The 14,705-nt window shown below is 40.0% G+C and overlaps 1 protein-coding gene across 6 annotated transcripts in view; it reads left to right on the top strand.

Annotated features, from left to right (window-relative positions):
- The window catches only part of LOC148841500 (vitamin D3 receptor A-like), a 60,814-nt gene that overhangs the window by 31,963 nt on the left and 14,146 nt on the right, over positions 1-14,705 (top strand). For 4 of the 6 annotated variants that reach the window (XM_088916846.1, XM_088916872.1, XM_088916856.1 and 1 more), the window contains 2 exons: positions 10,199-10,349; positions 12,033-12,163. In XM_088916846.1, coding sequence (XP_088772972.1) covers positions 10,201-10,349; positions 12,033-12,163 — 280 coding nt within the window. In that variant the 5' untranslated portion in view covers positions 10,199-10,200. Of the gene's footprint in view, positions 1-7,273; positions 7,335-10,198; positions 10,350-12,032; positions 12,164-14,705 lie in introns of those variants that run through there. The other 2 variants (XM_088916839.1, XM_088916880.1) reach the window with 2 other exon arrangements.

Raw genomic sequence — 14,705 nt, 5'->3', positions numbered from 1 at the left:
CCAAGGGAACCTGTCTCACTGGTATAAATAAGATGCTTAGATCTGAGCCCAGTTTTTGATTTTGTTTGTACAGAAAACATTGCTTTTTCCTTTACATCTATATTTTTGCTTTTTAGCAAATGAAAACTATTTGAATCCTTATCTCGGTCAAATATCGGCAAACTCGCCCTCCCATTCCTCTCAATTTTCCATCCCCTACATTGGTGGAAAATTGGTTTAGGAATAAAGATGCCTGTTACCACCAGTATTGTGGATTTGTACAAATGAATACACAGACACAAACTGAACATGTGGACTGTTTTGTTTTTTTGGAGAAAGTTGCTCAGGTCGTTTTTTTCACCCCCATGTGTTTTGTTTCAGGGTGCTGATATCCTGCTATATTGTCCTGTATATACCTGCTTGTTTTGCAGTGGTGAATGCAATGGCATTCACATTGCTAACTGACTGGAAAAAGCACATACTCTGTCTCTGATTGGTTTAGACCTGTGTATGTCCAAAGCCATGTGGCTTACTATTTTGCTGTTTTCTTTAGGCAATAGTAGGTACAGTGTTGTGTGTAGACACTTGAATGTTGTATAGACACAAAAATGAGTAGGCCATGGCTGAACTTGAAACATCTTATTCTCTCCAGCTTACTAAAATCCTAACCTATAGCTTTATCTAGTATTCGAAACTACTGCACTTAAATTGCACTTTTGTGTCTTTTAGTTTAATGGTTACTTCTAATACTTTAGTTGTGTTAGCTTCATTAGCCAACTATTTACAGAGCGTTCTGTCAGGAGGGTCTAGCAGGTTGTTTTTCACAACGTGAGAGCATTGGATTTTGCTGGATTTAGAAGGTTTGAGCTTTGATTAAAAGGCACTCTTTTGACTAATCCGAATTGCATTAGACAGTTTATTTTGGTTCCAGTAGTCATTGCTGAGATGAGAGGAGGTGCAGGAGCAGAACTTACACATCTGCTGGACTGTGTGCCCTCAGCACAAATACTGAACCCTAGTCAGACGGTCCCTGAAGATGAACAGTTGTGCATGTCTAATTTCAAACCAGTATGGACAATAGTAGTCTGATAAGCGTTTTGTATTTTGTCACAAAGATTGCCTACTTTCTGATGTCTGAACATTTATTTAGACTGTTTTCTTCAACTCCTTGTAATAGATATTATTCGATGAGCAGATGTATTTCTGCGGACATCTTTTACATATACAGTCTTTCTCTTTTTATGGAAGGCAAGTCCTGCTATAAACTGTACAGTTTCTTCATCTATATGTATGCCCTGGGAGAGTACTCTGTTCAGTGAAATTTTAGCCTGTTTCATTGACATGAAATGCTCCTGTGCTTAGCGTCAACGCCTGTAACCTGAGCAAACTGACGCCACTACAGCTACCCATTGTACGTAAAGAATGGAGTCTTTTTAATCATCATTGGTTATTTCATTCTGCTTAAAGAGCTTTATGACTTTATGGTAAATCATCAAAAACCTTTTTGATTTGATAGCTGCTATCTGTAGTTATTGGAGTGTAATGTATCCCTGAGAAGATTGCATTGAAGCGGTTGGGGTTTGCATAAATGTGGTTTTTGCTGTTACTGTGGAACTGTCACTGTCTAATGTGGGTGTATTTTAGATGGTTTGTTTACTCTGCACAATGATGAGAATTGAACTCTGTGAACCAACCAGATTAATATCACACTGTAACTTTCTCTCTTCCACTGTGATTCTACAGTATATATCCCCAGGTAGTGCTTCAACTGTGCCTTCTGCACACCTGTACTGGCATGTTCACTTCAGTGTAAAAGTGCTCCTTCCTAGTGACAGTCGACAGATGCGGTCAACCTGGAGCACGTCCAGTCCACTTCCCTGCAGGACATTAATACAGACAGCTCTTTAACCTTTGTATTGATCCTGCTAAATTAAGGAGCTAAATTAAGCAGTTTGTTATACCAGAACACTTCAAAGGAGCTGTGGGTCATGTTTGCCTGGGCCAGAGTTTGTGCTTGAATGCAGTGGCACTGTAGTTGCCTCTTCGGCCATAATGTTTTCTCTTAATTACTATTACTTAATTTCTCCTTTAAAATGTTTGATACAGATATTACTACTGTAATTTTTATTTACCTCAAATACTATATTAGTAGTTAGTTTTCCAAAATGTTTAAGAACACTTGACCACAAAAATTCAGAGTACTGTAATCCCTTACCAGTTCTGAAGGATATATTCCTGAAAACCCTCATCTTTTTAAGAGCTTATGAAGAAAAACAGGTTAACTTGTGACTTTTCCTAACCCTATTTAAAATAAAACAATAACATCACATTAAAGAAAAAAATGTATTTTGCATATAATTTTGTATGGAATTTCTGACCTAATTCTTACCTTTATTGCTGCGATGATACCCGTGTGGATCGGGGCCACATGGCATGTACGAGACCTTAAGTGATGTCGCTGTTCCACTTCTTAAACTTGCTCCGATAGCTTCCTCACTTTTCTTCTTTGTACGAACTGTAGATTCATTTATACCAAACATCTGACCAGCAGTACTAAAACTTAAACCTTCATGCAACTTGTTAAACCCTTTGATTTTTTTCTTCTGAGCTCATCACAATATAGATCAAGGGTCTCCAACCTGCAGCCCGAGAACAGCGCCACCACTGCGTGCTTACACGCAAATGTGAAGTCAAATAATCTTTACCTCAGGTTCACTTGTTTGTTGTTCTTGAGTTTTCTTGCATTGTCTATTTTACATCGAAATGTCAGGAGCTAAGAGGAGAAAAGTTGACGATGAGTGTCGTGTTTTAATGAGAAGTGGACTGAAAAATATTTTGTGATTGAAAGCAATAAAGCGTTGTGCTTTATATGCAGAGAAACCGTCCCTTTTCTCAAGGAGTATAATATCCAAAGGCATTACAATACGAAGCACAGAAGTACTCGGACTCGATGCAAAATACGTTAAGATAAAGTAGAAACACTGAAGAAATCCTTAATTTATCAGCGTGAAATATTCACAAAGTGATCACAACAATCAGAATCCATTGTAATGGCGAGTTTCAAAATAGCCCATGTCATAGCTAAGGTAGGGAAACCATTTACTGATGGGCAGTATATAAAAACTTGTATTATGAAGGCTTCTGATGAACTATGTCCAGAAAAGGTTGCTTTTTTTGAGCAAATAAGTCTGTGAGCTAATACAATTGCTTGTCGCACAGAAGACCTGGGAAAAAACAATTATTCTGCACTGTATCATTCATCAGCAGGCTTTGTGCGGTAAAAATGTACAAGACAGTGAATTTTATACGATTGTCCTCCCTTAATCATAGTCGGTTTAAAAACTTCCTATCTGAAATTGAAAGTTAATATCTGGACGTTCCATACCACTGTGAGGTTTGCTGAATCAGCAAAGCTAAAGTGCAAAGAGATTTTTTAATTACTGTACATACAGAAATCGATATTTTCATGACTGAGAAAATAACCTATTAACGCCCTCTCTGACTCTCTGAGTGTTTGGTTTTGGAAGCTCGCCTTTCTTGTGGATTTGACAGCACATGTATGTGACCTGAATGTGAAACTTCACTGCGAAAATTCTGTCATTTCATATTTATTTTCAGGTGTAAAATCCTTCAGATAAAAAATATATTTTTTTTAAAAACAGTTGGCAGCTAACAATTTTGTTCATTGGGCAACTTGTGAAAAGTACAGAAATTAATGTTCCGAACCTTTTCCAGTTCTGTTCACTTTAAATGTGATTTCACATTTAAAGCAACAATTTCAGGACTGTTTTCAAGATTTTGACAGTATCTCAGAGAACATAAGATTGTTCCAGAACCCTTTTGCAAGTGAAGTTGAAGATCTTCAGCCTGAGTTGCAGCTCGGAAGTAATTGACCTTGCTGAGGATGACTTGTATAAGGAACTGTTTAAGGAAAAGGATTTGTTAAACTTCTATGAATCACTGCCTGAAGAGAGTTTTAAGAACATTAGAAGATTTGCTTATGGAATGTTTTCTGTCTTTGCCTCCACATATTTGTCTGAACAAACATTTTCAAAGACGGAATATGTAACATCTAAATATCGAGCATCACTCTCTGATGAGCACCTCAAGCAGAGTTTGATTCTGGGGGCGACCAAAGTTTGAACCAGAATTTGAGGACATTCTGTCGCACAAGCAGTTCTGATTATTGCAGTTTGTACACATGTGAATATTTCTTTTAGTTCTATTTGTTCATTTGAATATTACTATATATGACATAAGGGTTTTCATTAAATTTATTAGAAATTGTAAATTGTGTTTATGTATTCCTCCATCATAAAATTGCCCTGTCTACCCACCTTCCCATTGTCTGGCCCTCTGGCCTTTCTTCCCAAGGAAAAAGGTTAGAGACCCCTGATCTACATTGCTTAGCAACATTGGACTCTTCATGCTTTCTCGTATGCTTAGGAGCCATATTAATGGAAATTGCATACGTCTGCTTGCAACAGAGGCTGACTGAGAAAGAACTAGACCAGACCCCAGTCTCTCCTCTTCTTGGAAAAGGAACTGTCATGCCAGCACACATCGCAGCTCTCAGGTGCTTCTTGACCTTGTAGACTCTCAAAATGTGGGTATCATGCAAGGTGAAATGGCATACAGAAAATGTAGTGCAGATTCTCAAAACCCCATGAGATAAATTCACACACACCAGTGGGTGACTGTACAGTTCATCTTTATTTTTGGAAGGAAGGCTGAGCATTCTAAGGAGTACTTCAAAAACCTTTCTGTACCCCTTAGGATTCAAATTTCCTCTCAATGTCTTTGGTTTCTAACTGAAAGTGATTTAGCTACCCTCACATGTCACATGACAATCCCCTAAGAGTCATTCTGTTTCTCTTTAAACTTTCTTGGTCTTTAACATTTTTTGTGATATTATGACTAAAACTGAGCACAATATTTTACTAATGTTTTGTAAAGCTTGGGCAGTACCTGCTTGATTTAAATTTAGTGCATGTTCTTCTATATCTAAGCACTTTAGTTGCTTTCTTTATACTGTAGCTTGACCTCAATGTTTTGGTGAGAACATAGAATCTTTATAAATGCCCAGACCTCTTTTATTTATAACATGTGTGATTTTGATCTGAAGGAAGCAATATGTATAGTGTATATTCCTACTTCATGTGCGTCTGCCTATTTTTACATTGTATCCTAAGGGATTGAATTTTTCTTTTCAGTAGTTGATCAGTCCTTCCTCATCATAGTTCAGATTACATTTTCTTTTTCAGAAAAAAGCCGTAGTGAGCTGTAACCCTGAAAACACCATTGCTTACTTTTTACATAAACATGAGTAATTGCACACAGTCACACCTCTTTTTGTAATGGAATGTCTGTACAGTGTGGAGGGTAGGACAGGACACTTGCTCCTGGATGACAGCTGCTTTTCTCAGTTGGTTGGCTGTCTGAATAAGTCGTTTTTCCAGAAATACTGGTTTGCTCGGCAATGAAGTGTTTTTCGGTATGCTGTTGCCATTTATCATTTGGTAGGGAGGATAGCTGGATTTGGGGGAAATAAGAGCTTGACTGCTTTATTTACTTTTTTTGGCACTAATTGATAACCTACCTCCTGAAAAGGGAGTGAGTGGTAAATGATTGACAGCTCTTTGCATTGGACTGTCAGTTTTGCATTGCTCATTGAACCTGTAGACATGCCTGTGGGCATTGACCCTGCTGGACTTTAGCTTGCACTGTAAAAGAGTTTTATAGGTCCTGGTCGTGGGACAGTCACAGCCCTCCATCAGTGATGCACCCTGCTCTGTGGAGGCCAAACCACAGGAGGATTACTTCCGAACATAACGCTCTTTTTGGAGGTTTGGGGAGGGATCGTGCCCTCAAGACCAAAAAACAACTTGGTAACTGCAGGATTAGGTCATTGTGTGCAGCACTAAAAGCTCAGTTGAACCCCAGGCGTGTTATAGAGCGAGAGCCTGATTTTCTGCAGCATTTGGAAGAATAGCAGTGAAGAGATGCTGAAGTAAACAGTAATCCAACGAGTGAATTTCAAATTAAGGTGCTGCTTTAAGAAAATCAATCCCTGTTTAGTTGAAGCTTTATCTGATGTGTGAGAAATAGAGCATCCCAGTACAATTCCACTTGGAGGAACAGGATTTTCTGAGTATTCTGGGGAAAGATTACAACTCAGTCTGCCCACTGAAATCTGGTATTGCCTTCATTCTGCTGCACCCATTTGACATTGCCTATAAGAACATCCAGCTCTGGATTAAATTATGGTGTGTTTGAGTTTGTTGAGCTGTGATGTCCAGTTGCATTGGATATACCCAAACACAGCGGCTCATGTTCCTTTCAGCTGGAGGCGATTTGTTTGAGTGTTGTGACTGAAGGAAATCAGTCATTTTTTGTGCTTAATGAATCAACTGAGACACTTCTAGATCTCAGCCTACTGACCTAAGCATTTAGCTTCTTTACATTAAATGCTGCATTTAGTGGCTTTATAAAGAGACTCCTGGAACTTGCTGGTGACTAACATCCAATTTCCAAGGAAATATTTTTTACCATGTGCAGAGATAATCAGAAAATGTGTGTGGCTCTCTCTGGCTTGAAGCACTGTGTGAGGCAGAGGGTGTAGAGTCCAGGGGATGGATTTAGTGTCCTGGCTGTCTAAAAACAACCAGAATAAACAGTGAAACTAGAGAATGCTGGAGTACAAAATGAGAACATGAGGTATTTCTTTACGCAAACGTTGGTGGGAGTCTGGAACAACTAGCCCAGCCATGTTATTGAAGCAATTTCCTGCTTTTCTTTCAAGAATCTGTTTGATGAGGTCCTCAGATCGCTCAGCTTTTGGAAACCAAGCAAGATAGTCCAAGCGTCCTCTTTGTTTTTTCAATTCTGTTTAAGTCCTTTATTTCTGCTGTCCAATGGAAATTGGCAGAGAAAACATGGCCAGAAGGTAAAGCTGGAGAACAGTCATGCACCGCTGTCCCAGTTTGCACATGTGGGGAGTTGTGAGGAATTTTAAACAGCAAGTGATGAGGTGGTGGGAACTTGGAACAAACGTAACGTGGACATCTTCTGCAGGTTTAAAAGGGTGCTGCGGCTACAGTGTGGGATGGAAGCCAGGAAGGAGGTGCTGTGGTGTCGGGTTGAGCGAGTTGCATGTTGATCTAACGTCATTACAAGGAAGCGTGGGGCCAAGAACAGCTACGCTGTCGCAGACCTTTCAACTATGACTTTCCTGGTTTGTCCTGGCCAAGTGGCTGAGTGCTGGAGTCATGATGCTTCTTTGCCCGTCTCTTAGGGACAATCCAGTGGGCTTTCAGAGGATACCAACAGACACTTGACAATGAACAGGTACCACTGTGAGTATGCTGGCATCATCATAAAGCTGTAGGTGAGGTCTGAACTGTACAGTGTATGTGTATCATTTGTCTGTAATTAGAAAAAAATATCTATTTGCTTGATTCATTTTGCCAGTGTATAGTAGCTGTGCTTATCAGATTTTATTGTTGATCAGTTATTTGGAGAAACTAATTGAAAAAAGCAAATGAAGAATGAAGAATAAGTTTTGTATGACCCATAGCTGTAAAATTTAAAAACAGGTTTGAACCAGCAGAAGTATTTGCAAGGCCAAGTCTGGTCTTTTGGTGCTGAAGTAGAAGAGAGAATTGCAAGTAAGACAGTATTTCTTGTGTTTTTAAAGATGTCTTAAAAATAGCCGCAGTAGGTGGTGAAGGAGACAAAGTACTGATTTGTTCTTATGGTGTGAAAAAAATTGTTTCCTTGGTGAGCTGAAACCGATGAGACAGGAGAAAGTCTTTTCCCCCATGACACCTGGACATGAGCGCACAGACTAGACAAACAGGAGGTTATTATATCCCAAAATAGATTTAAAGGTTTATTTATTTAGTTCAGACGGCGGCAGCAAACACCTCCCACAGTAAGGCCAGCCAAAATATCAGCAGTGTCTAAGCCTGACAGATGTTTATACTGTATATGCATGTATGCAAATGTAAACTAATACTTACAAAGCAGAGTATACTGTACCTCATTGGTCAAAAACTCTGGTCTCCTTGGTGTCTGCTCAGTACATTACTACTATATAGCTGAGGGGTTCCGTGGAAAATTCTAGGTCCACAGATTGACTTTGTGATTTCTGTGTCTATTAACAAACCTAGTTTTGCAAGGTGAGGCGAGCTTGAAATGTTCAGAGTGTTGTGCAGAAGTCAATTCCAGAGGAGGCCAAAGTTCAAAACCCAAGAATATCTCTAGTGTGTCAAAAATCTTTGGGTGTGCCTTATTCATTTCAGTCCGCCTTCATGCTGTGAATGAGCTTTATTATTGAGTATTGTGACTGAAGGAAGTCAGTCATTTTTTGTACTTATTGAATCAATCAACAGATGCGAATATTGGTCTTAACTGTGCACCAAAATTTCATTTCTCTGTCATGTTTGGGTTGCTCCAATCCTTGCAGACCCAGGATCCTGAAGGTTTTGCAGGTGCTTTTCGGTTACTGACTCAGCTGGGCCAAGCAGGAGTTGGTGCTCTGGGGGTTTATCTGTAACTCTGTGGGAATTACTGTTAAAACTTTTGAGCAAGGTGCTTTTTTCAGATTGCTGCAGTACAGTGCCTCACTATACAGTATAAATGGGTACAAATGTTTGTCAGCCAAATAACTTAAGAGTGACAACCAGGATTTGACCATAAAATGAATACAGTAAAATAACTCCAATCCATTGCAGAATGCAAATCTGAGGTCCCTTGAGGACTGGGTTGCTCATTCTTGCTTTATTGCAGTCTCTTAAAAACCATAGTTGAACTTGGGAAGGAAGGTGTAAGGTGGTTTTATATGGAACTTGACACTGAGGTCAGGTTGGGCTGGGAGTGTTCTGCTTCTGTTTGTTGTAGTACAGGGGGGTGCCGGGTGTCAGGTAAGAGTAAACACTACAGGCAAGGTGCATGGTGTCAAAAGAAACAGCCAACCCAAGCACGCACTGGGAGGCACAAACCAGTGTGTGGCATTTCAGCATTTTTCCTCATTTGGCAGTGGCTCAGCATATTGAACAGTGACAGCACTCACAGCTGTTAATGGCTGGCTCACTTGTAATAACAAATGGAAAAATGTTCAGAGTTGGTTAAATGCAAATGATATTATTGATTTTTTGAGTGTTGGCACAAAACAAGTGCTGATTACAGTATGGCTGATTGACTGTTACAGCTGATTAATAATGTAAATGATTAATTACTGTATTTCTTTCCAAATTCTCATTGGGTTTTCTGCTAGCGGGTCCCTGCCCCTCTTCATCCTCCCACTCCAATGCTTTTGATTTTATTTGATTGAACTGAAATTGTTTATCTTTGATAACTCTCCCTGATTGTTTAAAGGTAAGATCAATGGAGAAAGCTTAATGGGCCTGGAGTGCACATGGTCACAGAGGCCCTTCAGCTTTCAAAATTAAACACTGGAATTTCATACATGAACAGTAGTTTTAAGGCCTCATCATACCAGTGTTCTGAATTTACTTGAAATAGTTTAATACCTAAACAATTCTTTTGTGTTAGCTGACTCAATTAAAAAGTCTCAAGCTGATGAGGAAATGAAGAGTGTATAAAATGAGCTTTAGGACTTTGGTAATGATGCAGTTTTCTGAAAGCATGGTTTGTTACTATTATGATGTTATGTACCTCTCTGAACATGGTGTTATTGCCTAACCTGTTTTCACAGTGGTGAAATTCAGCAGTTAGACCCCAGTCTATGACAACAGCCAAGGGTTTTAAGGGTTTCATCATTCAAAATCTATAAAGAAAACATTGATTCAGACATATCTAATTTAATTTTTCTCAGTTGTTAGTGTTTTGTATTGGTGTTTTTTTCTCGAAACTTAGTTTCTTGCACATAAACATAGCTCACAGTGGAAGTCTCACGCATAGTATGACATGGGTTATACTGTAGGCCAGTTTTTGCTCAATCACTACACATCTTTGTTTTTGACAAAGTTCTAACAAGCAAACCCGCTAGGACAGTTCCTTGAATGCACACAGCAGCTGATCATCTCCTTGCCAATCAGCTCTTTCCTTTTGTTGGCGAGTTAACGATCTTGCCTGCAGTGCTGGTGATCTGGGTTCAGTTTCCCTTTCCCTTCCGCCCTTTAGTATCATTACTGTCCTGTAACGAAATGAAGCCAGGCCTCTTCACTCAGCCTCCCTGCGTCTCCTCTCTTGGCAGTCATGGAATCAATGGCAGTGAGCACCTCGGTCATTGGCTCGGCGGATGAGTTTGACCGCAATGTGCCGAGGATCTGCGGGGTCTGTGGAGACAAGGCCACTGGCTTCCACTTCAACGCCATGACCTGTGAGGGATGCAAGGGCTTCTTCAGGTATGAGAAGGAGCGCTTGGGGAGAGTCCTTTAGAAGAACTACTGTATGTGCAAATGAAGTAAATGAGACTCCAACAGAGTACCAGTCTGTATACTGTATGTGACAATATGGACTGCACTTAAAAAGCTTTTTGCTTTGTTTGCTCGACTGTTGAACAAACGGTCATGCCCCACTGTGCATTTGATCTTTTCATGAGTAGCACGCGTTTTTCACCTACATAATAACCAGTGCATGTTTACGTTCATTAGTTGTTTGAAATTGCCCTCCAGAATTCAAATGTTTAGAAAGCCACTACAACTGATTAAATTATTTGGGGATCCTGACAAATAAGCAAAGGTACTAAAGATTATTTTTCTGTTCATACAAGCTTTTTAAAACTAGAAGTACTATTTCTTTCCACAACCAGGATTAACAGGACCATTCTGAATGGTAGTTCAGAGCCTCACAGGTGATTTATTCAGTGGGAACTCAGTTTTATGTGAAGTTTATGAATTATGTTTCTATGATGGTAGTTTTTCTTTTTTTAAATCAAAAAAATATTCTTGAGATGTGAGCTGCACTTCATAAAGGTGGCCATGAAGGAGATAGAAGGTGAAGCTTGTATTTGTGTTCAGTTCCTGATAACCTTTGTCCCTCAGTCAGACCTGTTTTGCCGTGCATTTCCTCTAGTTTGTGAACTGTGGAGCTGTTTACCACATTCTACAGTACACCCATTCCTCCCCCCACAGTTTCTTTGAATTGTAGCGTGGTTGTGCAATGTGCCAGAGTTCATTCCCCGAGTCTGCTGGGCCACAGGAGTCATGAATGAAGATGCGTGTGAAAAGGCTCTGTTACCGGTGGCTAATATTCCCTGATGAAACGCATGGGCTTTGTTTGCTTTTCAAATTTGTTTCTTAGAAAGAACCCTTTTTTCATAGTTCTGGAAATTCCACTCATCTGCTACAAAATTCTAAGATCATTTTTGTACAAGACTGAGTTTCACTGTTGCAGTACCTGTGATTAGCTGCTGTTCCCTCTTTTCAGCAGTTTGCTTTACAGAAAGTCCACTGGTCTATATTGGGGGGTTTATTTTTTTGTCTCCATTGTTTCCTTCTTTACAGTGCTTTTAGTGTGGCAGTCCCAGCCACACTTTTCAAACTCTTTTCAGCAGTTTGCTTTACAGAAAGTCCACTGGTCTATATTGGGGGGTTTATTTTTTTGTCCCCATTATTTCCTTCTTTACAGTGCTTTTAGTGTGGCAGTCCCAGCTGTTCTGTCCCTGATATACAATATACTATTAGTATTAATGATTCCTTTCTCTTAATCGCCTCTCTTTTTTTGTCTCATTGGCCTATAGTTGGTCATTTGTTTTATATCATAAATGTCTGTTGCTATGTCTGGCTACATAATATTAGTATTAACATCCTAGCATGTATTCATTACCTCTACTCAGGGTGTTATAAATAGACTGGTTATCCTACACAGGAGGTTTATTGCACAATGAGGGGCTCAATGCAGCGATTATCTTTTTAGAACACACTGTGCTGAAAGCCTTTTTAAATCCAGGTCTGATAGGTACATTTCAGTTCACTAGAACATAGGAAGGGTTATAAAAGAGAAGAGGCGATTTGATCCATCTCGGATCAGTTTAAGAGATGAACTTTGAATGCACGGCACTTGCTGAGATTGTCTTTATTCCCCAGGCGTAGTATGAAGCGCAAAGCCACCTTCACCTGCCCCTTCAACGGCAGCTGCACCATAACCAAGGACAACCGGCGGCACTGCCAGGCCTGCCGCCTAAAGCGCTGCGTGGAGATCGGCATGATGAAGGAGTGTAAGTACCCCAGCCGCGCCCCTCCACAGCAGCCGTTATTGGGGATCCAGAGCTGCTCTTTTAAAAGTCATTGCTCTTAACCAGGGCCCTCAACAGAAAAGCAAAAACATTGAAACCAGGCATTCCTTTTCCCATGAGAAACACTGCCTGTTGAGCTAGAGCCTTGACAAGGTAGATGTCCGTCTTGGGGTGGCATGTTCTCGGGCTTTTGCCCCTCCACCCAGCACTGGTCACGGCCTCGAGTGTGCATCACTGTTCGGTGCTGGTGGCTCCAGTGGTATTGTTCCCTTGATACTCCTGTTTCACAATGGTGTTAACTGGACTGGGCTTCTTTTTATATTGAAAATCTAATTAAAAATGGAAGCTTCGGAAAAATAAAAAGAACCCATTTTTTTTCACAGAGTGATGAAATGGTATGTCAGAAAATGTGACTCATGGCCATCCAAAACACAACAGGGACTCGAGGCCGTTTTTTTTTCTTGTTTAGAGGAGCTTTTAGTTGACCCTGAGTCTTGAAACAGAAGGTCAGTTGCTCTAACTTACAGTAGGTGGCTGGCAGTCATGACCTCGAGACCATCCTCCTGTTGTGCCCACAGGGCCCGGTAGTGTGTCAGACAGCACTGTGTGCTCATGTAGCAGTAGGCCTTCAGTAGTAATGAGGAAAGAAAACAAGTATTATACCTTGGGTAAGGGTGGCTCAATGCCAGTGAGAGAGTCGTGTAACTGTGGTGATCATTGACCGTGGGAGTGAGCCCTGATGGGATGCAAGTCCTGACAGACCTGTATGGGCAGATTTGATTAACGAGTGTTTACTTGTGCCAGTGTGTGCCTCAGCCTACGCTGCTCGGTTCTGCTGAACTCCACCTACGCAGGGTGGCATGTGGCCCATATAACCCAGGGGAGCCAGCTCTGTTTCAGCGCTTGTCTTGAAGTTTGTCACTCTGCCTCTGGAAGTGCTGAGGTTGTCTACAAATTTAAAATTGTAATCCCTTTTGATTTTCTCTGTATGGTACTTAAAATGTGGAGATGTGCTTTAATGCTTATTACTTAATCATACCTCCACTCGAGATGCACTTTTAACTTGAAATGTGCTTTTTAGTATTCTGGGGAAGGGTTTTTCCTTACTGTTTAATTGTCTTGGGTGCTGAATGATCTCATCCTTTCCTCATCTTAATGCTAAGAAAAGCTAGTGTTAGGGGAGGATGCACCTCAAGTTTTCTGCAGTGCAACAGTGTTTAGACAAAGTTTTTATTAAAAATAAATCAGATTGAGTTAATGGTGACTGGCATTTTGGATGTGGCTCTTCAGGACCAGGTTTGGTGACAATCAGTGTATTACATGGCATTTGACTTCAGGGATGCAAACTGGTAATTCGTATTGCCCCATTCATATTACATTTGTGCTAATCTTTGGCACTGCCGTGTTTTCCTGTGTATGTGATGTACTCTGGTCTTTTAATAGGGTTTAAAAACCTTCTTTTTCTTAATCATTCAGTTTCAATTGTCAATAAATGTCTACTTTTCAGGATCTTTTATAATTTGGGTAGCATTTAAGATTTTAATTTGTGTGAAAAGAGCAATAATACAACAGATGTTTTATTCCAACCCCAGTCTGTTCCAGGAAACAGACAGCCAGCCCAAGAACAGACTGTGGTGACCCGTGCCTTCCCCCAGTCTCTAGGATGACAGTGTTATCAGGGAATAGGGCTGCCTGACACCACTGCTCGGCTGCCGTGCTGGATGCTTAAAAAGAGCTCTTCGAAGCAGCTTTGGAGCTATTATAAATTCCGAAGAGTGACTCATTCACTGCAATTTCATTATGCTTAGTTGGGACAAGGTATTGATTTCATCATGATTCAAGATATTACATTTTTATTTAAGGTAGTCAGTATTTTTTAGCACATGACAATGTTGCCATTTACTAATGTAACACTTTTTTGTGTTTTGAGTGCTTTCATTTTGCAAAAAGAAAACCAGTCTAAATCTTCTGTACACTCATACGGTTTAATGTTTTTCCTGAATGAAATGGAGTTCATACTTTATCCCTTAACCTAAAATTGTGAGCTGTGCACTTTGTATATTATCTTAGGCCGCATAAATTGTCTCTAATAGAAAGTACCTGTGCATTTCGACATTTTGTATGTTTACAATTTCTTTGAAAACTGGAGAATATGATAGTAGGATGCTACTGGAAAAAATAGCAGGCTACACATGTGAGGAGACCATTTAGTCTCCTTTACTTATTTCAGTGTTGGAAGCTCATTCAGGTATTTCTGAAGAGGTCCTGTAAAGTCCACTTTTAATAACATGGCTGTATAGTTTGTTCCAGACAGTCTTTTTTCATGGTATAGAGGTGACCTACATTTCAAGCCCAAATAGGTTTTCTCCTAATAGTGGTGTTCTGTAGGGCATTATTTGTTGAAGTATCCAGTTGTCAGATTCACTGAATTAACTGGAGAGATTTTGGCCGAAGGGGTGCACTGATGAGTTGACCATAAAAGTGAGCTTTTTAAAAAAATTAATCTATTTTTATTATATAATTG

The sequence above is a fragment of the Atractosteus spatula genome, chromosome 1, assembly GCF_055471065.1.
Source record: "Atractosteus spatula isolate fAtrSpa1 chromosome 1, fAtrSpa1.hap1, whole genome shotgun sequence".
In the NCBI taxonomy this organism is placed as follows: Eukaryota; Metazoa; Chordata; class Actinopteri; order Semionotiformes; family Lepisosteidae; genus Atractosteus; species Atractosteus spatula.
The sequence above is the reverse complement of the archived record's forward strand: the minus strand, read 5'-3'. Positions and strand labels throughout refer to the sequence as shown.